At 59.3% G+C, this 23,829-nt stretch overlaps 1 protein-coding gene across 1 annotated transcript in view; it reads right to left on the bottom strand.

The window, feature by feature from the left end:
* The window catches only part of OPLAH (5-oxoprolinase, ATP-hydrolysing), a 214,496-nt gene that overhangs the window by 179,768 nt on the left and 10,899 nt on the right, over window positions 1-23,829 (bottom strand). Inside the window, exons 10-21 of the mRNA XM_050939337.1 lie at window positions 23,522-23,634; window positions 18,923-19,093; window positions 18,317-18,454; window positions 17,831-17,969; window positions 16,602-16,714; window positions 16,096-16,247; window positions 6,191-6,351; window positions 5,969-6,070; window positions 5,145-5,319; window positions 4,538-4,722; window positions 4,249-4,395; window positions 3,417-3,551 (exon numbers count right to left, since the gene is read on the bottom strand). Of these exons, the coding sequence (XP_050795294.1) occupies window positions 3,417-3,551; window positions 4,249-4,395; window positions 4,538-4,722; window positions 5,145-5,319; window positions 5,969-6,070; window positions 6,191-6,351; window positions 16,096-16,247; window positions 16,602-16,714; window positions 17,831-17,969; window positions 18,317-18,454; window positions 18,923-19,093; window positions 23,522-23,634 (1,731 nt within the window). The remainder of the gene's footprint in view (window positions 1-3,416; window positions 3,552-4,248; window positions 4,396-4,537; window positions 4,723-5,144; window positions 5,320-5,968; window positions 6,071-6,190; window positions 6,352-16,095; window positions 16,248-16,601; window positions 16,715-17,830; window positions 17,970-18,316; window positions 18,455-18,922; window positions 19,094-23,521; window positions 23,635-23,829) is intronic.

Below are 23,829 nucleotides of genomic sequence, written 5' to 3'. Positions count from 1 at the left end.
GAACCCTGCTGGAGGGGACCCATGGGACATGAGCAGCTATCACTGTGGCCAAAGAGGCCACATACGGGCCCAGTGCCCCAAGCTCAGGGACAGACCGAGCAGACCCAACCCATAGAGGGTTGACTGGGTAAAGACCCAGCCGGATGAGGGGCAGGCTTCCCGGGAAAGGGGGCCTGGCACTGTACCACCTGCTAAGGAGGGAGGAGGGCCCCAGGCCAGCTCCTCTGGGGGGATGGATGCTCCAGACTCAGGGGTTTTGGTTTACAGTGTGGGCACGGGGCTGCCCCTCCGGAGAGAGTGTCTTGTTCCCCTGGAGGTAGATGGGAGGGAGGTCAGTAGGTACTGGGACACGGGCGCTGAGGTGACGCTAGCCTGGCCCAACGTGGTGGCCTCAGATCAGATGGTGCCCAACACTTTCCTGACCCTGATGGGCGTGGGCGGGACCCCATTCAAGGTGCCTGTGGTGAGGGTACACCTAAAGTGGGGGGATAAGGAGGGCCCCAAGGATGTGGGGGTACACCCGCATTTGCCCACTGAGGTGTTGATGGGGGTAGACCTGGAGGACTGGCCCAGCAGCTCCCAGGGTGCCCTAGTTGTGACCCATAGCCAGAGCCAGTGAGGGGCACTGCGCCCTGACAACAGGGAGGGTACCTTGCCCGAGGCGCAGGATCCTAACCCAGTGGGGAGGGAACGCCCAGGGACACAGCTCAGAGAGGCTGCGGCTTCAGACCCAGCTGGTGAGAGAGAGCAGGTCCCCATCCCTGTCCCAGCCTCTGAGTTCCAGGCTGAGTTGCAGAAAGATCCCTCCTTGCGGAAGAGAAGGGACCTGGCTGACCTCAGTGTGGTACAGACCATGGGGGGAGGTTTCCAGAAAAGGTTCCTGTGGGATAAGGGGTTCCTGTACTGAGAATGGGCTCCCTCAGGGAAAATGGAGTCGGGGGGATCAGGAGGCAGCTGGTGGTACCCCGGAAGTATCGCCGCCAGCTGCTGTGCCGGGCCCATGACATCCCCCTCTCAGGGAACGAGGGAACCTGGCGTACCCAGCAGAGGCTGCTACAGAACTTTTACTGGCTTGGGGTCTTTACTCATGTCCGGCTGTACTGCCGCTCCTGTGACCCCTGCCAGAGGGTGGGGAAGGCCCGGGACAAGGGGAAAATGGCTGTAGGACCCTTGCTCAGCACAGAGGAGCCTTTCCAGAGGGGGGCCAGGGTCAAAAGGGGGGCTCTGAACCAGGAGAGCCCGAATCACAGCCCCCCAGACTGGAACGCGGGGAGAAGACCCCAGCCCAGCTTGAGCCCCAGGGGTATTGCGGTGGGGAAAGGGCACGGGCTGCATAAGCCTTCCCACCTGCGAACTACGAGTGCCATCGAGCCCCCCCGACCTAAAGGGGGGCAGGAAACTGGAAGGGCCTGGTGTAATTCTCCCCAAGGAATGGGAGGGATGTAGGGGCATCCCTGGGAATGTGGGTAGGTTCGAACTTCCCCAGGTCACTGGCTGAAGTGACCCCGCTCAGTTCGGTCTCGAAGGGGGGAGAGATGTGATGAACTGGGACTGTTCTTACTGTGGCCTGTGAATGCTGAGTGGGGAGGGTTGGCCTGGGAGGACGATCTGCACTGGGGGATGGGAGACTGGCCTGAGGGAGGAGACCTGAGCAGGTAACGTGAGAACCCAGGAAGGGGTTGGAGGCCAGGAGACAGCTCTGCCCGGGAAGCTGAACAAAGGCTGGGGGAGGAGACGCTGGAGGGGGAGAGGAGTTTCAGGAGCTGGCTGGGGAATAGAGGGAAGGACAGACAGGGCTCTGACTCCCCAAGGGGGCTGTGGGGCTCCTGGGACCCCAAGATGGACCTAACTGGGGAGGATCCTGTTGTCAGTGCCTGCAAAACCTGTCCTGGACTGTGTTCATGTCGTCTAAATAAACCTGCTTTACCGGCTGGCTGAGAGTCCTGGTGAATCGCAGGAAGCCGGGGGTGCAGGGCCCTGACTCCCCCACACTCTGTGACACCCCAGCGCCACCCAGAGACCTCAGCCCCCAGCGCCCTGCGCCAGCCCCAGCCCCACCCAGAGACCTCAGCTCCCAGCGCCCTGCGCCAGCCCCAGCCCCACCCAGAGACCTCAGCTCCCAGCACCCTGCGCCAGCCCCAGTCCCACCCAGAGACCTCAGCTCCCGCACCCTGTGCCAGCCCCAGCCCCACCCAGAGACCTCAGCTCCCAGTGCCCTGCGCCAGCCCCAGCCCCACCCAGAGACCTCAGCTCCCAGCGCCCTGCGCCAGCCCCAGCCCCACCCAGAGACTTCAGCTCCCAGCACCCTGTGCCAGCCCCAGTCCCACCCAGAGACCTCAGCTCCCAGCACCCTGCGCCAGCCCCAGTCCCACCCAGAGACCTCAGCTCCCAGCACCCTGTGCCAGCCCCAGCCCTACCCAAAGACCTCAGCTCCCAGCACCCTGCGCCAGCCCCAGTCCCACCCAGAGACCTCAGCCCTCAGTGCCCTGCGCCAGCCCCAGCCCCACCCAGAGACCTCAGCTCCCAGCTCCCTGTGCCAGCCCCAGCCCCACCCAGAGACCTCAGCTCCCAGCGCCCTGCGCCAGCCCCAGCCCCACCCAGAGAGCTCAACCCTCAGCGCCCTGCGCCAGCCCCAGCCCCAGCCAGAGACCTCAGCCCCCTGTGCCTTGTGCCAGCCCCAGCCCCACCCAGAGACCTCAGCTCCCAGCACCCTGTGCCAGCCCCAGCCCCACCCAGAGACCTCAGCTCCCAGCGCCCTGCGCCAGCCCCAGCCCCACCCAGAGACCTCAGCTCTCAGCCCCCTGCGCCAGCCCCAGCCCCACCCAGAGAGCTCAACCCTCAGCGCCCTGTGCCAGCCCCAGCCCCACCCAGGGACCTCAGCTCCCTGCGCCCTGCGCCAGCCCCAGCCCCACCCAGAGACCTCAGCTCTCAGCACCCTGTGCCAGGCCCAGCCCCGGTGCCACCCAGAGACCTCAGCCCCCAGCCCTGCTGTACCCCGGCGTGCAGCACCCCATCTCGGCTCAAGGAGGAGCAGTGTATACGGGGACCTGGGGACGGCTGCGCTCTGCTGCTTGTCATGCCCCTGGGATCCCTGGCATGGGGGCACAGTCTGGGAGGAGATGCCCTGGCTCCCCCCTGCTCCTGTATAAAGGGGCTCAGGCACATGCCCCCCAACACCCACCATTCTGCCCTGCAGACCCCTCTCCCCCCTGGCCTGGGGCCTCACCCCTGAGACCAGCCCGGGGGCAGTCACTGGCTGCTGCGTGCTAGGAGTTTGCTGGGTCTCAGCTCAGTTCGCAGTGGACAGGTTCCCCCCCCAACACTAACTGTCCTGTTCCTGGCATGGACCGAAGGGAGAGCAGGCTGGGGGGAGCCGAACTCCCCCCACCCCGCAGCGCCCCAGTGCGGGGCCCCACCTGGTTGAGCGGGATGTCCTGGCCCACCATGCAGCGCAGGCAGTAGATCAGTGCCGAGAGGGTGATGGCCCGGGGGGCGTTGCAGTTCCCATGCACCTCGGGGCCAGAGCCAGAGAAATCAAACACGGCACTGCCCTGCGGAGAGCCGGGCTCAGAACAGGGCTCTGCCCCCACACCGATAGGGGTCAGCCCAGCCGCCCGGCCCCCTTCACCCCAGCCTGGATCAGCCCAGCACCCACCTCCCCCCCGATAGGGGTCAGCCCAGCCGCCTGGCCCCCCTTCACCCCAGCCTGGATCAGCTCAGCACCCACCTTCCCCCAGAGAGGGGTCAGCCCAGCCACCTGGCCCCCCTTCACCCCAGCCTGGATCAGCCCAGCACCCACCTCCCCCCCGAGAGGGGTCAGCCCAGCTGCCTGGCCCCCCTTCACCCCAGCCTGGATCAGCCCAGCACCCACCTCCTCCACCTGGCCCCCCTTCATTCCAGCCCTTCCCCCCTAGCCCAGAGGTCAGCCCAGCAACCCGGCCCCCCTCTGCTCTGATCCTGGGTCAGCCCAGCACCCACCTCCCCCATCAGAGTTGCCCCAATATCCTAGCTCCTCCCCCACAGATTCACCCCAAGTCACCCTCAGCCCCTTCCTTGCTCACCCATCAGATGGGAGGTTACCTCTGCCCCTGGGTCACCCACCTTTGGGTTAACTCTCCTCCTGCCAGCTAGCTCCCCCCAACTCTCTCACGCTCCTGCTACCCCACTCATTCCTCCCCCTACAGATCCCCCTCCCTCACAAGAGCTCCTGACATCAGCCCCGACCCCCAGCAGAAAGGCCTGGCTCACCTCTTGTGGGTCAACCTCCACCTTCAGCCGGATGGGGGAGCCGTCGTCCATGTGGTCCTGCGCCTGCACCACCATGGGGTGCATCGCTGCCCCCCAGCGAGCGGCGAATCCCTTCAGCATGTCCCGCACTGCCACCTCCGCGTTGGCCTGTTGGGCAGAGCGGGGCATTAAGGGGGTGTCGCAGCTAGGAACAGGATGTGGGGAGCAGGGGAGCTCAGGGGTCCCGCTGCTTTGCACACAGATCAGGGCAAACAGCCCCAGGAGCTCAGGCCAGGCCTCACCCCCTTACCTGGATGTGTGCCATGTAGATCTGCACCACCTCCAGGCCATACAGGCCAATCAGCTCGCTCACCAGCTGGATCCCCTTCTGATTGGCTGCCACCTGCGCCCGCAGGTCCGACAGGTTGTCCTGGAGGTTGCGGGTGCCGCTGCTGCCTGGGATGCAGCCGGGAGCCATCAGGGCCTCGCTCACAGCTGCTGAGAGGAAGGGCAGGTGTGAGCGGGCCCCTGGAGACAGGTGCCAGGATGCACCACGGGCTGCACTGCATGCTGGGATATTCACTCCCCAAGGGGCACACTGGCTCCCAGGGTCCCGACTGGGCAGGACGGTGCTATCGGGGGCCGAGAGCTACCCAATCCACAGCCTGGGGTCCTGGGGGAGGCAAACACCCAACGAACAAATCCTGCACCCCCCGCAGGGCTGGGAGACCGAGCTCACCCACCCTGCTGGTGCGGAAGGGGAGCTCATGCCAAGGTCAGGAAGACGGCTACCCCGTGACCAGAGCGCGGGGATCCCTTTGGGGGTCTCCCATTCGCATGCAAATCCAGCCGAAGGCTACTTAGTTGCTCCTCCCAGCTCACGCATGGAGCCTCCATCCTGCTCTCAGCAGACTCACCCTCCTCCTGGAAGACTCCATCCTTCACCAGCTTAAAGGACACAAAGATGGCGCCTTCCTCCTGCAGCACCTTGGAATGTGGGGGCATGGAGCCGGGTGTGATGCCGCCGATGTCCGCGTGGTGCCCACGGCTGGCGACGAAGAACACAGGCCTTGGCACCCCTGGCCAGAACACCTGGGAGGGAAGAGCAGCTGGAATTGGGGCCAGGGACCCACATGCCCTGCACAGGCTCCAGGCAGGGTACAGCCAGATGTGGGGCAACCCCCATCCACTGCCCCTGCCTTTGGGACACCTGCTGCCCTGAGTCACCATCCTGTCAGCTCCACTTGGCCCCTGGCCTCTCTGTTGAGGCTACAGTGCCCTGGGGGCTGGCACCTCTGATGTGGGGAGACCTGCCTGCTCAGGAATGGGCTGAGACCCATAAACTCATGTCACTTGTGGGCCCCAGGACTGCCTCCAGACAGAGAATAGCTTCTGGCTGGATCTGACATGGGCAGGGCCGGCTTTATAACCCACGGGGCCCAATAGGAATACTCGACAGCGGTCTGGGGTTTTGGCGGTGGGGGATCCGCTTTGGGTCTTCCACGGCACCGAAGGACCCCCCACCGCCAAAATGCCGCCAAAGACCCCGGAGTGAACCCCCCACCGCCGAAATGCTGCCGAAGACCCCGGGAGCAGGACCCCCTTAGGCGCGGGGCCCTCTTTGGCGCAGGGCCCGATTCCAGGAAATTGGGGGACTCAGTGTAAAACCAGCCCTGGCCATGGGGAGCTGCAGCCAGTGGCACCAGCTGCGCCTTGCCCAGGCTCTGCCGGTGATACTCACGGGTGTGATGACAGTCAAGTCTGGGAGATGGCTGCCCCCCGCACATGGGTGGTTGCTGAGGATCACGTCGCCCTCATTCAGGTCAGCCCCGAGGTTCCGGATCTGAAATGGCACCGAGAGCGGTGCTCAGGGCCGCCCGGGGGAGCCGCATGCCCAGCCCACGAAGCGCAGAGCAAGGTCGCAGGGGGATGCCCAAGAGGTGTGTGCCGGGGTTGCGCCTACCTGGAACTGGACAGTTTCCTGCATGGCACCCAGGTGCACGGGGATGTGGGGAGCGTTGGACACCAGCCCCCCGTCCGGCCCGAAGAGGGCACACGAGAAGTCCAGCCGCTCCTTGATGTTGGTGGAGATGGCTGTTCTCTGCAGGATCCGGCCCATCTGCTCTGCAGGGCGAGATGCAGCGACTGCTACCAGGGCCAAGGAGGGAGCAGTTCCATAGGAATCCCAGCCCCACGGCCACCCCCCACGGCCACACACTCACCCTTCCCACAGCCTAGGCAGCTCAGCAGGCTGAGCAGTCCCGCTCCACCCCTGGCTCCAGCAGGCATCACGAGTCCAACTCTCCCCCACTTCCCCAGCACCAGCGGGTCTGCACTTCATATCAGTGCCACACGCTCTCCGTGCACAAGCCTTCTTCACTGCCGCTCCAGCGCCTCTAGGCCTCATGTATCATGGACACAGCAGCTCCTCCGAAATCTCAGCCACAAATGCCTCTCACTTCCCTGTCCTACATGCCTCTTGTGCCCCACACCCCTGACTGAACCGGGGCGACCCTTGGGCCACAGTTTGTTTGAAAGATGCTATATGAAATCAGCTGCCTCTGGGGTGGAGCATGGAACAGCTGGGTAACAACCACACAGCAGGGCTCTTCAGCAGCTTGGAACAGGAAGTGAAGGAGAGTCTGTGCTCCGCTGAAGCTCCAGGGGGAATTTGGAGAGGCAGAAGGAGCTCCACCTAATTAGAATGGGGCCAGGACAGTGGGATTAACACTCCGACTCTGGGGTGTGTGGGCCAGAGACCCTAGCAACACTTCCAGCTGTGCCGCGCCCCCCAGTGCTGCACTGGGTTCAGCACTAACTGCAAGGGGACCGTGTCCCCTACTGGGCCCCCCTGCTGCTCCCGGCAGCTTCTGGCATCCTGGGAAGTCTCCCATTCAAGCACTGCCTTGCCCAGCCCCCCCGCCAGGCTTGTGGGATGGGCCCAGCTGAGAGCACTCAAAGGGGGCAGTTTCTGTAGTATTTTTATGAAGCCTAAGTGTGGCTCAGTTTCCTTGATATGGCGACAGTCCGGGGGGGAGGGGAGGGGCTGTTTTGCCTGAAATGGTGATGGGACTGGTGTAGGGTGAACAGACAGCAAATCCGAAAAATCAGGACGGGGGTGGGGGGTAATAGGAGCCTATAGAAGACAAAGCCCCAAACATCAGGACTGTCCCTATAAAATCGGGACATCTGGCCACTCTAGGCTGGTGTAACCTTAGGAGTGTAATATACTGTCTCATTGAAAGGTGACAGGGCCAGAAAGGGTTAACTACCTCCCAGACCGACCTGACCCAGGGCCGAACTGTAGAAACCGATTAGGAAAATATGTAAATGACCAGAGCTTTGAAATGCAGCCGGCATTGTTAGAGGTAGAAGGGGAGGTGTTTGCTCAGGTCTTGTGATGTAAGCAAACAAGTCTTAGCTCAGTGGTTTGGGCATTTAGGAATCTGGGGCAAAAATCTGCCTAGGGATTGGTCCTGCTTTGAGCAGGGGGATGGACTAGATCAGGGGTTCTCAAACTGGGGGTCAGGACCCCTCCAGGGGTCATGTGGTTATTACATGGAGGTCATGAGCTGTCAGCCTCCACCCTAAATCCCGCTTTGCCTCCAGTATTTATAATGGTATTAAATATACAGAAAAGTGTTTTTAATTTATAAGTGGGGGCTCGCACTCAGAGGCTGCTGTGTGAAAGGGGTCACCAGTGCAAAAGTGTGGGAACCTCTGCACTAGATGACCTCCTGAGGTCCCTTCCAAACCTGATAGTCTATCATTGCTATGGCTTTAATTCAAAGATCAAAAAATGAATATTAACATTTATGATGATACTTGAGTTAAATAGAATTATTGTCTATGTGTCTGGGGAGGCTTCAATTAAACATAGAAGCTGCTGCCGAATTGCCGTCGCTGCAGAAACGCGCCTGCCGCCTTAAGGGCACACAGACTGCTCCCCCCCGCCCGCGGCGGCAACTCGGTGCGCTGCTTGGGGCAGCGAAAACTGTAGAGCCGGCCCTGGGTATGTTGTATAACTCTGAGCAGTTGTCTGGGTGTAACCAAAGACACGGCCACCTTTAATGTCACTGCTGTTACTGTGAGCTCAGTAGAAGATGACTCCATAACTTGTGCCAGTACTAAAAGAAAATAAGAACATAAGAACAGCCGTACTGGGTCAGACCAAAGGTCCATCCAGCCCAGTATCTGTCTACCGACAATGGCCAATGCCAGGTGCCCCAGAGGGAGTGAACCTAACAGGTAATGATCAAGTGATCTCTCTCCTGCCATCCATCTCCACTCTCTGAGGAACAGAGGCCAGGGACACCATTCTTTACCCTTCCTGGCTAATAGCCATTGATGGACTTAACCTCCATGAATTTATCCAGTTCTCTTCTAAACCCTGTTATAGTCCCAGCCTTCACAACCTCCTCAGGCAAGGTGATCCACAGGTTGACTGTGTGCTGTGTGAAGAACTTCCTTTTATTTGTTTTAAACCTGCTGCCTATTAATTTCATTTGGTGGCCCCTAGTTCTTGTATTATGGGAATAAGTAAATAACTTTTCCTTATCCACTTTCTCCACATCACTCATGATTTTATATACCTCTATCATATCCCCCCTTAGTCTCCTCTTTTCCAAGCTGAAGAGGCCTAGCCTCTTTAATCTTTCCTCGTATGGAACCCTCTCCAAACCCCTAATCATTTTAGGTTTCAGAGTAGCAGCCGTGTTAGTCTGTATCCGCAAAAAGAACAAGAGGACTTGTGGCACCTTAGAGACTAATAAATTTATTTTAGCATGAGCTTTCGTGAGCTACAGCTCACTTCTTCAGATGCACAGAATGGAACACACAGACAGGAGATATTTATACATACAGAGAACATGAAAAGGTGGAAGTATGCATACCAACAGGAAGAGTCTAATCAACTGAGATGAGCTATTGTCAGCAGGGGAAAAAAAACTTTTGAAGTGATCATTAAGATGACCCATAGAAGGTGTGAGGAGAACTTAACATAGGGAAATAGATTCAATTAGTGTAATGACCCAGCCATTCCCAGTCTCTGTTAAGGCCTGAGTTAATTGTGTTTAATTTGCATATTAATTCGAGTTCAGCAGTCTCTCTTTGGAGTCTGTTTTCGAAGTTTTTTTGTTGCAAAACTGCCACCTTCCAAGTCTGTCACTGAGTGATTAGAGAGGTTGAAGTGTTCTCCCACTGGTTTTTGAATGTTATGATTCCTGATGTCAGATTTGTGTACATTTATTCTTTTGCGAAGAGACTGCCCGGTTTGGTCAATGTACATGGCAGAGGGGCATTGCTGGCACATGATGGCATATATCACGTTGGTAGATGTGCAGGTGAACAAACCCCTGATGGCATGGCTGATGTGATTAGGTCCTATGATGGTGTCACTTGAATCGATATGTGGACAGAGCTGGCATCGGGCTTTGTTGCAAGGATAGGTTCCTGGGTTAGTGTTTATGTTGTATGGTGTGCGGCAGCTGGTGTGTATTTGTTTCAGATTGGGAGGCTGTCTATAAGCGAGGACTGGCCTGTCTCCCAGGATCTGTGAGAGTGAGAGATCATCTTTAAGGATAGGTTGTAGATCGTTGATGATGCGCTGAAGAGGTTTTAGCTGGGGGGCTGTAGGTGATGGCTAGTGGTGTTCTGTTATTTTCTTTGTTGGGCCTGTCCTGTAGTAGGTGGCTTCTGGGTACTCTTCTGGCTCTGTCAATCTGTTTTTTTACTTCAGCAGGTGGGTACTGTAGTTTTAAGAATGCTTGATAGAGATCTTGTAGGTGTTTATCTCTGTCTGAGGGATTGGAGCAAATACGGTTGTATCTTAGAGCTTGGCTGGATGGATCGTGTGGTGTGTCCTGGATGAGCTGGAGGCATGTAGGTAAGTATAGCGGTCAGTGGGTTTCCGGTATAGGGTGGTGTTTATGTGACCATCGCTTATTAGTACAGTAGTGTCTAGGAAATGGACCGCTTGTGTGGATTGGTCTAGGCTGAGGTTGATGGTGGGATGGAAATTGTTAAAATCACGGTGGAATTCCTCAAGGGCTTCTTTTCCATGAGTCCAGATGATGAAGATGTCATCAATGTAGTGCAAGTAGAGTAGGGGCGTTAGGTAACGAGAGCTAAGGAAGCGTCGTTCTAAGTCAGCCATAAAGATGTTGGCATACTGTGGGGCCATGTGGGTACCCATAGCAGTGCCACTGACTTGAATGGCTGGGTCATTACACTAACTGAATCTATTTCCATATGTTAAGTTCTCCTCACACCTTCTATGGGTCATCTTAATTATCACTTCAAAAGTTTTTTTTCCCCTGCTGACGACGATAGCTCATCTCAATTGATTAGACTCTTCCTGTTGGTATGGCTACTTCCACCTTTTCATGTTCTCTGTATGTATAAATATCTCCTGTCTGTGTGTTCCATTCTGTGCATCTGAAGAAGTGAGCTGTAGCTCACGAAAGCTCATGCTGAAATAATTTTATTAGTCTCTAAGGTGCCACAAGTACTCTTATCAGAGGGGTAGCTGTGTTAGTCTGGATCTGTAAAAGCAGCAAAGAATCCTGTGGCATCTTATAGACTAACAGGCGTTTTGGAGCATGAGCTTTCGTGGGTGAATATTCATGCTCCAAAACGTCTGTTAGTCTATAAGGTGCCACAGGATTCTTTGCTGCTTTTACAAGTACTCTTGTTCTTTTTGCTAATCATTTTAGTTGCCCTTCTCTGAACCTTTTCTAGTGCCAGCGTATCTTTTTTGAGATAAGGAGACCACATCTGTACACAGTATTCGAGATGTGGGCGTACCATGGATTTATTTAAGGGCAATAATATATTCTCTGTCTTATTCTCTATCCCCTTTCTAATGATTCCTAACATCCTGTTTGCTTTTTGACTGCCTCTGCACACTGCGTGGACGTCTTCAGAGAACTATCCACGATGACTCCAAGATCTTTTCCCTGACTCGTTGCAGCTAAATTAGCCCCCATCATATTGTATGTATAGTTGAGGTTATTTTTTCCAATGTGCATCACTTTACATTTATCCACATTCAAATTCATTTGCCATTTTGTTGCCCAATCACTTAGTTTTGTGAGATCTTTTTGAAGTTCTTCACAGTCTGCTTTGGTCTTAACTATCTTAAGCAGTTTAGTATCATCTGCAAACTTTGTCACCTCACTGCTTACCCCTTTCTCCACATCATTTATGAATAAGTTGAATAGGATTGGTCCTAGGACTGACCCTTGGGGAACACCACTAGTGACCCCTCTCCATTCTGAGGATTTACCATTAATTCCTACCCTTTGTTCCCTGTCTTTTAACCAGTTCTCAATCCATGAAAGGACCTTCCCTTTTATCCCATGACAGCTTAATTTACGTAAGAGCCTTGGTGAGGGACCTTGTCAAAGGCTTTCTGGAAATCTAAGTACACTATGTCCACTGGATCCCCCTTGTCCACATGTTTGTTGACCCCTTCAAAGAACTCTAATAGATTAGTGAGACACAATTTCCCTTTAGAGGAACCATGTTGACTTTTGCCCAACAGTTTATGTTTTTCTATGTGTCTGAAAATTTTATTCTTTACTATTGTTTCGAATAATTTGCCCGGTACCGACGTTAGACTTACTGGTCTGTAATTACCGGGATCACCTCTAGAGCCCTTTTAAAATATTGGTGTTACATTAGCTAACTTCCAGTCATTGGGTACAGAGGCTAATTTAACGGATAGGTTACAAACTATGTATGGGAGTGGTAATGAAAAATTCATAGATAATGTAAAAGTCAATGGTAAAAGCTGTTTTATGGCAAATTATGGCTTTTAACATCACTCTAGTTAAAGCAGTTCTTGTCAAAGAGGAAGATTATTTACCAATCAGAGTGTGAATGTTGTAGTCCTCTATGAATTTACTGTCCGTGTGCCTTCAGCCAGAATCCACCTTGAATGGAATGAAGTTATAGTTGGGGTAAGGAAGTTATTGCCTAAGGACCTTTTGATCGGGGAAAATATTAATGCTTTGTTCAGTTCAAGTAGCCAGTCACACAACAGGAATGATCTTAAACCTGTGTCTATTATGGGCAATGATTTGGCTGGGGAGGGTTTCTTCAAAAGTGTGCCTGTGCAAAAAAGCAGTTTGTCAGTGAATGAAGTGTCTGAATGTCTGTCTAGTAATTCATAAGTGAATTTGAAATTAGAACAAGCACAGAAAGATCTCATTGGTCAGAAAAATGTTTCTCAGGAGCAGATGAAAGTGGCTGGTCAGGTGGAAGCCCTAACTGAGGAAGGAAAGGGTAGACTTGTGATGGGTGATGGATTGGTGGCTAGTGCAGTTGTAAAAGTGAACCTGAAATGGGAAACTGTGATTTGCTGGAAGTAGCTCAGTGTAGTGAGAATAGCAGCAGTTTATCTGTGGGGAGTGGCAATGTGCCTGATAGGGAAAGTCTGAATGAGCCTAGGCAGCCTTGTGAGCTGATGGCTTCGTCTACTCAGCAGTTTGGGAAGACAAGGATAGTGGAAGATGAGTGTCCCTATCCCTTACCTGTTTCCTGTGTGGAGAAATGTGACAGTGAAGGAAATGTGCCTGTGTCTGTCGGGGGTATTGACTTGCCTATGGAGGGAGCTACCTCGGTCTCCAAGCAGTTGTCTGTGAATAGCCCTGTGTGCTGGGACAAGCGAAATGAGATCCCAAGCTGTGTGTCTGGTGAAGGAGACTGTGTCTCCGGTTCTTCTGTGTCTGTGGAGCAGACAGAAGGTGCCTTTCAGCCTGTGATGGTGGAGAATAGTGCAGGTGTCTCAGAGTTGGTTCTGGATTCAACTAAAGCCCAGGAAGTGAAGGTCCTAAGTTTCTGTCTGCTGGGGAGAATGGCACTGTAACTAGGTTGCATCCAGTTAGTGTCCTAGTGAAATCCCAGAGATCAGACAATTCTGGTGCTTGTAGTTTGCCTGTTGCTAATGTGTGGTTGGAAAAGGGTGTAGCAACTCTGTCTGATCAGGGTGATACACTAGCCAGGGCACAAGGAGAGCATGAAGGTGATTTAATTGTGTTACCCACTGACAGTTTGACAACTTGTAGCAAGAAGGAAAAGATTCCTGAACTTGTTCACGGCCAAGGGAAGAACGTTTCTAATCTTTTATCTAGTGAGTCTATGAGTTTGCCTGAAAGGCGATTCTGTAGGAATCCACGTGATGGGCCAAAAGTGATCATGGATGTGAGTAAGACCCAGAAAGAGTCTGTTGTGACTCAGGGAAGTGTTCCTTTAGACCAAGCCCCAGGTGAAGAGGATGTGACGAAGTGAGACTGTTCTTAATGTTTTTTCTGAATACTGTGTGGGTGCCTCAGTTTCCCCTATGCAGTTCTTAAGTATCTAGGTTGTGGGAGAAAGGGGTGTGATTGTTGTAGAGCAGTAGAGGGTAGATGTGATGCTGTCTGGACATAAAATGGCTGATACTCTGTCTCCTGGCAGCTAATGACCTGGAGCCCTCCTCTATAAAGGTGCCAGCTGAAGGTTGTGACGAAGTCGGGCTGCTCTTAATGTTTCCTCTGAATACTGGGTGGGTGCCTCAGTTTCCCCTATGCAGTTCTTAAGTCTCTAGGGGGTGAGATTGTTGCAGAGCAAAGGGCCAGTGTGCATAAATGGCCAACACTCTGTCTCCTGGCAACTAATGGCCAGGGCCCTTCCCCCTTGCAAGGGGATGCTAAAGGTGTGGGAGAACAAAGGAATCAGGTGACCTACTGGCCCGGGAGAGAAACAAAGCCCAGAGGAGGAGGGGCTAGAGAGGGAGTCAGTTTGGAGCTGGCTGGGGACGAGGAGTGAGGGCAGATGTGGGTGTCTGGCTCACTGCCCCTCCTGTTCTCTGTACCTACAAGCTCTGTTTTAGACCATGTTCCTGTCGTCTAATAAAACTCTGTTTTACTGGCTGGCTAAGAGTCATGTCTGACTGCAAAATTGGGGTGCACGCTGGACCTCTGGCTTCCCCACGGAGGGGCATATGCTGAATGCTCCAAGGTCAGACCCAGGAAGGTGGAAGCCGTGTGAGGTTCTTGCTCTGAAGACAGTCTGCTCACAGAGAGGAGGCTCCCCCAGAGTCCGGACTGGCTTTGTAGGGAGCAGTTCCAGAGCATTGCCCGGGAACTCTGTGACAAAGGTGTTGGAGAACAAAGGGCTCAGGTGACCTCCTGGCCCCGGGAAAGAGACAAAGGCCAGAGGAGGGGCTGGAGAGTTTCAGTTTGGAGATGGCTGGGAAAATGGAGGGGAGCCCAGACGGGGCTCTGACCTCCCAGGGGCTCCCCAAGATGGACCTGACTGAGGGGGTCCTGTTGTCTGTACCTGCAAGAGCTGTCTTGGACTGTGTTTCTGTCGTCTAAATAAACCTTCTGTGTTACTGCCTGGCTGAGAGTCACGGTGAATAGCAGGAAGACGGGGGTGCAGGGCCTTGCCTCTCCCAAACTCCGTGACAGAGGGTAAGGACAGAATTTCTGTGAGGGATGAATTGGTGCTTAGAAAAGTTCCTAGGGAAAGGAATCCTCAGGGTAGTCTTTGCAAGCAGTTTACTGTAGCTGAAGGGTGTGAAAGTGATTTGATCAAGGAAGTTTCAGTTCCTACTAGCCAGAAATTTTCTGCTGTGAATGGATCCACTGACTTTCCTTTTGAAAAATCCAGTGGGGGCAGCTTTGAAAGGGTCTCAGATGGAGTAAAAGCTGTTAAGAAAGTAGAGCAGCCCCATAAGCAAGTGACTGTGTGTGGCCAGCTTGTTGGGAAGACAATGGTGTTGAGAGAGAACTGTCTCCATGCTGATTCTGTGAGTGAGCAGTCTGTGCTTCAGGGTCTGAGGACAGATTTGGTTACTGGTGTTTCAGAGCAGAACAGTTTTATGGCCAAATGCTTGAGGCTGCAGGATGACCTGTTACTGAAGAGGAGGGGATAGGGAAAAGCTCTGCTGGCCTACAGAGCTGTGGATTCTGCTTGTTTGGTAACACCAATAAACATGGCATTGCCTGCACTTTGTACTCGGGCCTTCTGCTTTCTGTCTGGGTGACAAGAACCAAGGGGGGATGAGAGGAAGTCCTAACATGGGCAGCAGAATGGCAGGTGAAATTCAGTGGTGATAAATGCAAAGTGATGCACATTGGAAAACATCATCCCAACTCCACAGACACATTTATGAGGTCTAAATTAGCTGTTACCATTCAGGAACGATCTTGGAGTAACTGTGGAGAGTTCTCTGAAAACATTCACTCACTGTGCAGCGGCTGCCAAAAAAGTGAACAGAATGCTGAGAATCGTTAAGAAAGGGAGAGATAATAAGACAGAAAATATCATGTTGTCTCTATATAAATCCATGGTCACCCACAGCTTGAATACTGTGTGAGGATGTGGTCACCCCATCTCAAAAAAAGATATATTGGAATTGGAAAACGTACATATGAAGAGAGATTAACAAGACTGGGACTTCTGATCTTAGAAAAGAGACAACTAAGGGAGAATATAATAGAGATCTAAAAATCCTGAATGATGTGGAGAACGTGAACAGGGAAGTGTCATTTACTCCTCCACCTAACACAAGAACCAGGGGTCACCCAATGAAACTAGAATCACAGAAGCGCAGGGTTAGAAGGGACCGCAGCAGCCACCTAGTCTAACCCCTTGCTGAGATGCAGGATTTGTTGTTTCTAAACCAGCCATTAATAGGCAGCAGGTTTAAAACAAACCAAAGGCAGTATTCCTTTGCACAACCCACAGTCAAGCTGTGGAACTCTTTGCCAGAGGATGTTGTGAAGCCAAGACTATAACAGGGTTCAAAAAAGGAGATAAGCTCCTGGACGACACACACGTAGAGTGGGCCTGGGGGCTGGCCTGGTGCCGCAGCCTCACCTGCAATGCCCATGAAGCGGTGGGAGAAGATGGAGAGCTGGATGGTGTCGAGCTGGGTGCTGATGGGGCCCTGCTTCTCGGAGCCCACGGCAATGCTGATGTCCCCGTGGCGGGTGATGGAGGCCGTGCAGCCCGGTTCGATGAGGATGGTGCTAAGGGACAAGGCTGTGTTAGTGCACACGCCCGTGAGAGGGTTCCCCAGGGCAGCACCCCCCAGGACGTCCATCATCACTCACCCTCCAGAACTCCCTGAAGCACCTGCACAGCCTCTCGCGCAGGAGTGACAGAGACTTCCTCAGTCACAGAGCAAGTTGGAGCCTGGGCTGGGAACAGCACCCAGGAGCGCTGACCTCCGATCTCAGCCCCGCCCAGCTCTCCCTCTCGATGCCGGGCAGATAACCCAGGCGTCCTGATGCCCAGAGTCCTGCTTTAACCATTGGCCCAGGTTCTCTCCCCAGCGACAAGCATAGAACCCAAGCATCCAGGCTTCATCTACCCCCCTCCACCTGTTCTTATCGATGATGATGCTGGGGCCAGGGATGGAGTGGTCCCAGGACAGATTCTCCAGCAGGTACACGCAGGTGTCCAGGTAGCCATCAGCAAAATAGCAGCGAGTCACCTGCCCAGGGAGAAGAGGGGATGCCCTGAGAGTGCCTGGGCCCAGGTTTCCCCAACCCCGCCCCATTGTGCATCACTAACAGGGAACCCTCTCCCCTGCACCTTGGCACAGATGGAGCCAGTGTCCCAGCAGTTCAGACTGAGGGGCCAGGCCAGGCAAGACTCATAGACTCTAGGACAGGAAGGGACCTCGAGAGGTCATTGAGTCCAGTCCCCTGCCCTCATGGCAGGACCAAATACTGTCTAGACCGTCCCTAATAGACTTTTATCTAACCTACTCTTAAATATCTCCAGAGATGGAGATTCCACAACTTCCCTAGGCAATCTATTCCAGTGTTTAACTACCCTGATAGTTAGGAACTTTTTCCTAATGTCCAACCTAAATCTCCCTTGCTGCAGTTTAAGCCCATTGCTTCTTCTTCTATCATTGGAGGCTAAGGTGAACAAGTTTTCTCCCTCCTCCTGATGACACCCTTTTAGGTACCTGAAAACTGCTATCATGTCCCCTCTCAGTCTTCTCTTTTCCAAACTAAACAAACCCAATTGTTTCAGCCTTCCTTCATAGGTCATGTTCTCAAGACCTTTAATCATTCTTGTTGCTCTTCTCTGGACCCTCTCCAATTTCTCCACATCTTTCCTGAAATGCGGTGCCCAGAACTGGACACAATACTCCAGTTGAGGCCTAACCAGCGCAGAGTAAAGCGGAAGATTGACTTCTCGTGTCAAGACCCACGCACTGATCTTGCCCTGCCCCAGAAGAGCCTTCTGGACCCACAGGACAGGGCTCAGCACAGCCAGCCTGCCCTCCTGCACTCAGCGCCCCGCGGGCCTGTGCTGCCCAGGAGAGGTGCCCACTGTGCCACACCGCATGCCCTGCCCCCGGGGCAGGGCTGTCTGGGAGGAGCTGAGCCCCCAGGAGCTGCTCTGAGGCAGGGCATGGGAGAGGACCGGCAGATCGCTGACTGGCAGGGGCATTGTGGGATTGCCCTGGGATAGGTGCTGCCCTGTCCCAGAGCCCGCCTGCCCCTAGGAAGGGAGGGAGCAAGCCCTCTCCACAGCCCCTGGGGGGAGAGGGGTGCACACGGGGGGTGGGAGAGTGCTGCTGCCTGGGTCTCACCGTCTCCACGCGGGCAGGTCTCCCGCTGGCCGCGACTGGCTCGTCCTGGCCAATCCCGGTGCTGCCAATGCCTCGCACACGCACGTCGTCCACCATCACAGGGCGCCCAGGGATGGTGAAGCCAAACTCCTTCAGGTACCTGCAGGGCCAGGCCGCTGTTAGCCCAGGAACATGCTGCACCAGGGCTGCAGAGACGCCCAGCAGCCCGACACGTGGCTGGGAACAAACCCCACTGCACCCCTTGCAGGGCAGCCGAGGGCGCTGGGGGCAACGTGGGGTCCTCTGGGCCACAGGTGGGGCAGGGGCAGTGGCCTGGCAGCCACAAGGCAAGTCTCCAGTGAGTCCTGGGCAGGTGCAGCCCACTAACCCCTGGGCCCTCAGGATTGTGCCCCAGTGCAAGTCAGTCGTTCTGGGAGGCAGCCCCAGCCCCAGTACTGTGGGGGGAAGGAGGGGCCCAGACCCCCGCATGGGGCAAGGGACACCAACCTGCTGGAGAAGGCGGCGCGGAAGTCCCCGGCCCGGCAGGAATCGGACGTGGCCGGGTGCCCCTTGGCCGAGCACATGAGGTTGCAGTCCGTGCGCTCGTAGCGCAGGTGCAGGAAGGGCTCCGTGCAGATCTGAGACCTGGGCGGGGAGGGTGGGGTTAGCTGGTCCCCCAGCACAGCATTTCCCATTGCCCCCCGGGACGTCCATCATCACTCACCCTCCAGAACTCCCCCAAGAGCCTCTCCGTCCCCCTGAGAGCCCCCCTGCTCCCAGAGAGCCCATCGTCCCTCACGAGAGCCCACCTGCCCCCTGCCCCCCTGCGAGCCTGTCTGGCCCCCCAGAGCCCATCGCCCTCCCCTGAGAGCCCACCTGCCCCCCACCCCCTGAGAGCCTGTCCGCCCCCCCAGAGCCCATCGCCCCCCCACCCCCCACCAGAGAGCCCGCCTGCCCCTCCCCCCCCCGAGAGTCCGTCCCACCCGCCCAGAGGAAGCGGTGGGAGGTGCTGACGCAAATCCCTGGGCTGAGGGTGACGGGTCCTCGGGGAGTCCAGCCTGCATGCAGCCCCCCTGCCCCCCGAGGGCAGCCCTGGGCCTGTGGGGCGGGTACCTGGGGAAGCCCTGGGCCTGCAGTGCCCGCACACACTCTGTCTCCAGCGCCGCGATGCGCTCGTCCAGCTGGGCATAGGCCTCGGGCTCGTAGCGCAGGGAGCAGGGCTCCTGGGCCTCGTGCACCACGTCCGCCAGGGCCAGCCCGTAGGCTGAAAGGATCCCGCTGTGCCTGCAAGGAGACCCCGGCCTCAGGGCGCCCACCAGCCCGGGCACCGGCTCTGCCTCGGGGCAACAGGGCAGCGGGGGGCCCCCAATCCCAGAGCCCGGTCCTGCTCCCCTGGCCCCCCAATCCCAGAGCCTGGCCCTGCTCCCCCCGGCTGCCCACTCCCAGAGCCCGGTCCGGCTCCCCCCGCCCTGCTCCCCCCGGCCCCCCAATCCCAGAGCCCGGTCCTGCTCCCCTCGCCCTGCTCCCCCCAGCCCCCCACTCCCAGAGCCCGGTCCTGCTCCCCCCACCCTGCTCCCCCCAGCCCCCCACTCCCAGAGCCCGGTCCTGCTCCCCCCGCCCTGCTCCCCCCAGCCCCCCACTCCCAGAGCCCAGCCCTGCTCCCCCGGCCCCCCAATCCCAGAGCCCGGCCCTGCTCCCCCGGCCCTGCTCCTCCCAGCCCTGCTCCCAGAGCCCGGTCCTGCTCCCCCGGCCCCCCAATCCCAGAACCCGGTCCTGCTCCCCCCGCCCTGCTCCCCCCTGGCCCCCCACTCCCAGAGCCCAGCCCTGCTCCCCCTGTCCTGCTCCCCCCCGGCCCTGCTCCCAGAGCCCGGCCCTGCTACCCCAGGCCCCCTACTCCCAGAGCCCGGTCCTGCTCCCCCGGCCCCCCAATCCCAGAGCCCAGCCCTGTTCCCCCAGCCCTGCTCCCCTCTGACCCCCACTCCCAGAGCCCGGCCCTGATCCCCCCACCCTGCTCCCCCCTGGCCCCCCACTCCCAGAGCCCGGCCCTGCTCCCCCGGCCCCCAATCCCAGAGCCCGGCCCTGCTCCCCCCACCCTGCTCCCCCCTGGCCCCCCACTCCCAGAGCCCGGCCCCGCTCCCCCGGCCCCCAATCCCAGAGCCCGGCCCTGCTTTCCCTGCCCTGCTCCCCCCGCCCTGCTACCCCCTGGCCCCCCACTCCCAGAGCCCAGCCCTGCTCCCCCGGCCCTGCTCCCAGAGCCCGGTCCTGCTCCCCCCGCCCTGCTCCCCTCTGACCCCCACTCCCAGAGCCCGGCCCTGCTACCAGAGCCCGGTCTTGCTCCCCCCGCCCTGCTCCCCACTGGCCCCCCACTCCCAGAGCCCGGCCCTGCTCCCCCTACCCTGCTCCCCCCAGCCCACCAATCCCAGAGCCCAGCCCTGCTCCCCCGGCCCCCCAATCCCAGAGCCCGGCCCTGCTTTCCCTGCCCTGCTCCCCCCGGCCCCCCACTCCCAGAGCCCGGCCCTGCTCCCCCTGGCCCCCCAATCCCAGAGCCCGGCCCTGCTCCCCCTGCCCTGCTACCCCCGGCCCTGCTCCCAGAGCCCGGTCCTGCTCCCCCCGCCCTGCTCCCCCCTGACCCCCCACTCCCAGAGCCCGGCCCTGCTCCCCCGGCCCCTCAATCCCAGAGCCCGGTCCTGCTTTCCCTGCCCTGCTCCCCCCGGCCCCCCACTCTCAGAGCCCGGTCCGGCTCCCCCCGCCCTGCTCCCCCCGGCCCTCCAATCCCAGAGCCTGGGCCTGCTCCCCCTGCCCTGCTCCCCCCGGCCCCCCAATCCCAGAGCCTGGCCCTGCTCCCCCCGGCTCCCCACTCCCAGAGCCCAGCCCTGCTCTCCCCGCCCTGCTCCGCCCGGCCCCCCACTCCCAGAGCCCGGCCCTGCTTTCCCTGCCCTGCTCCCTCCGGCCCCCCAATCCCAGAGCCCGACCCTGCTCCCCCTGCCCTGCTCCCTCCGGCCCCCCAATCCCAGAGCCTGGCCCTGCTCCCCCCGGCTCCCCACTCCCAGAGCCCGGCCCTGCTCCCCCTGCCCTGCTCCCCCCGGCCCCCCAATCCCAGAGCCCGGCCCTGCTCCTCCCGCCCTGCTACCCCCGGCCCTGCTCCCAGAGCCCGGTCCTGCTCCCCCCGGCCCTGCTCCCCCCGGCCCCCCACTCCCAGAGCCCGGCCCTGTTCCCCCTGCCCTGCTCCCCCTGGCCCCCCAATCCCAGAGCCTGGCCCTGCTCCCCCTGCCCTGCTCCCCCCGGCCCTGCTCCCTCCGGCCTCCCACTCCCAGAGCCCAGCCCTGCTCCCCCAGCCCCCCAATCCCAGAGCCCGGCCCTGCTCCCCAGGCCCCCCAATCCCAGAACCCGGCCCTGCTCCCCCTGCCCTGCTCCCCCCGGCCTCCCACTCCCAGTGCCCAGACCTCTTCCCCCCAGCCCCCCAATCCCAGAGCCCGGCCCTGCTCTCCCGGCCCCCTAATGCCAGAGCCCGGCCCTGCTCCCCCCGGCCCCCCACTCCCAGTGCCCGGCCCTGCTCTCCCCAGCGCTGCTCCACCACACCCCCCAATTCCTTTGCCCGGCCCTGCTCCCATTGCCCACCCCGCTCCCCCCGACCCCCTAGTCCCAGTGCCTGGCCCTGCTCCCAGTGCCCAGCCCTGCTTCCTGCAGCCCCCCACTCCTAGTGCCCGGCCCTGCTGTCCCCGGCCCCCCACTCTCAGTGCCCAGCCCTGCTCCCCTGGCCCCCCACTCCTAGTGCCCAGCCCTGCTCCCTCGGCCCCCCACTCCCAGAGCCCGGCCCTGCTGTCCCCAGTCCGCCACTCTCAGTGCCCAGCCCTGCTCCCCTGGCCCCCTACTCCCAGTGCCCAGCCCTGCTGTCCCCGGCCCCCCACTCTCAGTGCCCAGCCCTGCTCCCCTGGCCCCCCTCTCCCAGTGCCCAGCCCTGCTTCTCGCAGCCCCCCACTCCTAGTGCCCGGCCCTGCTCCCCCCGGTCTCCCACTCCCAGTGCCCGGCCCTCCTGCCCCCAGCCCCCCAATCCAAGAGCCCAGCCCTGCTCCCCCCGGCCTCCCACTCCCAGAGCCCGGCCCTGCTCCTCCCAACGCCCACTCTCAGTGCCTGGTCCTGCTGTACCCAGCCCCCCACTCCCAGAGCCCAGCCCTGCTCTCCCCAGCGCTGCTCCCCCGCACCCCCCAATTCCAGTGCCCGGCCCTGCTCCCATTGCCCACCCCGCTTCCCCTGACCCCCTAGTCCCAGTGCCTGGCCCTGCTCCCAGTGCCCAGCCCTTCTTCCTGCAGCCCCCCACTCCTAGTGCCCGGCCCTGCTGTCCCCGGCCCCCCACTCCAGTGCCCAGCCCTGCTCCCCCAGCCCCCCACTCCCAGTGCCCAGCCCTGCTGTCCCCAGCCCGCCACTCTCAGTGCCCAGCCCTGCTCCCCTGGCCCCCCTCTCCCAGTGCCCAGCCCTGCTTCTCGCAGCCCCCCACTCCCAGAGCCCAGCCCTGCTCTCCCCAGCGCTGCCCCCCCGCACCCCTCAATTCCAGTGCCCGGCCCTGCTCCCATTGCCCACCCCGCTCCCCCCGACCCCCTAGTCCCAGCGCCTGGCCCTGCTCCCAGTGCCCAGCCCTGCTTCCTGCAGCCCCCCACTCCTAGTGCCCAGCCCTGCTCCCCCAGCCCCCCACTCCCAGTGCCCGGCCCTGCTGTCCCCAGCCCGCCACTCTCAGTGCCCAGCCCTGCTCCCCTGGCCCCCCTCTCCCAGTGCCCAGCCCTGCTTCTCGCAGCCCCCCACTCCTAGTGCCCAGCCCTGCTCCCCTGGCCCCCCACTCCTAGTGCCCAGCCCTGCTCTCCCCAGCGCTGCCCCCCCGCACCCCTCAATTCCAGTGCCCGGCCCTGCTCCCATTGCCCACCCCGCTCCCCCCGACCCCCTAGTCCCAGCGCCTGGCCCTGCTCCCAGTGCCCAGCCCTGCTTCCTGCAGCCCCCCACTCCTAGTGCCCAGCCCTGCTGTCCCCAGCCCGCCACTCTCAGTGCCCAGCCCTGCTCCCCTGGCCCCCCTCTCCCAGTGCCCAGCCCTGCTTCTCGCAGCCCCCCACTCCTAGTGCCCAGCCCTGCTCCCCTGGCCCCCCACTCCTAGTGCCCAGCCCTGCTCCCCCCGGCCCCCCACTCCCAGTGCCCGGCCCTGCTCCCCCCGGCCCCCCACTCCCAGTGCCCAGCCCTGCTCTCCCCGGCCCCCCACTCCCAGTGCCCGGCCCTGCTCCCCCCGGCCCCCTACTCCCAGTGCCCTGGTTCCACCAGTCCCCTCTGCTCCTGTGTCCGCTCTCCCTGGTTCCTTCTGGGGCCCCCTGCTCCTACTGGCCCCCTTCTGGGCCCCGTGTCCCAGTGCCCGGTCCTGCTCCCCCCAGCCTCTGACACATCCAGCAGCAGGGACACCAAAATCAGCAAACTGTGACCCTACCAAAACGAGCCAGCCCACTCTGTAGCATCCAGCAGAGCCCCCAACACAGCCACAGGGCGCCCCAGAGAGTCACAGGGCTAGCATCCGCACCTCCGCCCTGCCGAGCCCTGCGGGGCTCTCTGTACCTGCCCTTCCTACGCAGACCCCCAGGGCCGGGAGAGAGACCTGGGAAGTGTCAGCCCCCCCGACCCCCCACGGGCTCTCTGGGCCCTGGCAGACACGATGCCCTCCCCCAGCTCCCCAGTACATACCTGTGAATGAACACCCTCTTCATGCCTAGCGCACGGGCAATGGCGCAGGCGTGCTGCCCCCCTGCACCCCCAAAGCAGGCCAGTACATGGCACGAGGTGTCGTGGCCTCTCGCCTGCCAGAACCACAGGAAGTGTCACCCACAGGGACAGCAAACCAAGCCGCCCCTCCCCTCTCAGTGAGACCCCCCCCCGACTCAGGGATCCAACCCCTCCCCCAGGGAACAGAGCCCCCCCGCCCCCAGCGAGACCCAGGGAACCAACCCCCTACCCCGGGAACTGAGCCCCCACACCCAGCGAGCCCCAGAAAC

Source organism: Gopherus flavomarginatus, chromosome 2 (genome assembly GCF_025201925.1).
Source record: "Gopherus flavomarginatus isolate rGopFla2 chromosome 2, rGopFla2.mat.asm, whole genome shotgun sequence".
NCBI classification, from domain to species: domain Eukaryota; kingdom Metazoa; phylum Chordata; order Testudines; family Testudinidae; genus Gopherus; species Gopherus flavomarginatus.
The sequence above is the reverse complement of the archived record's forward strand: the minus strand, read 5'-3'. Positions and strand labels throughout refer to the sequence as shown.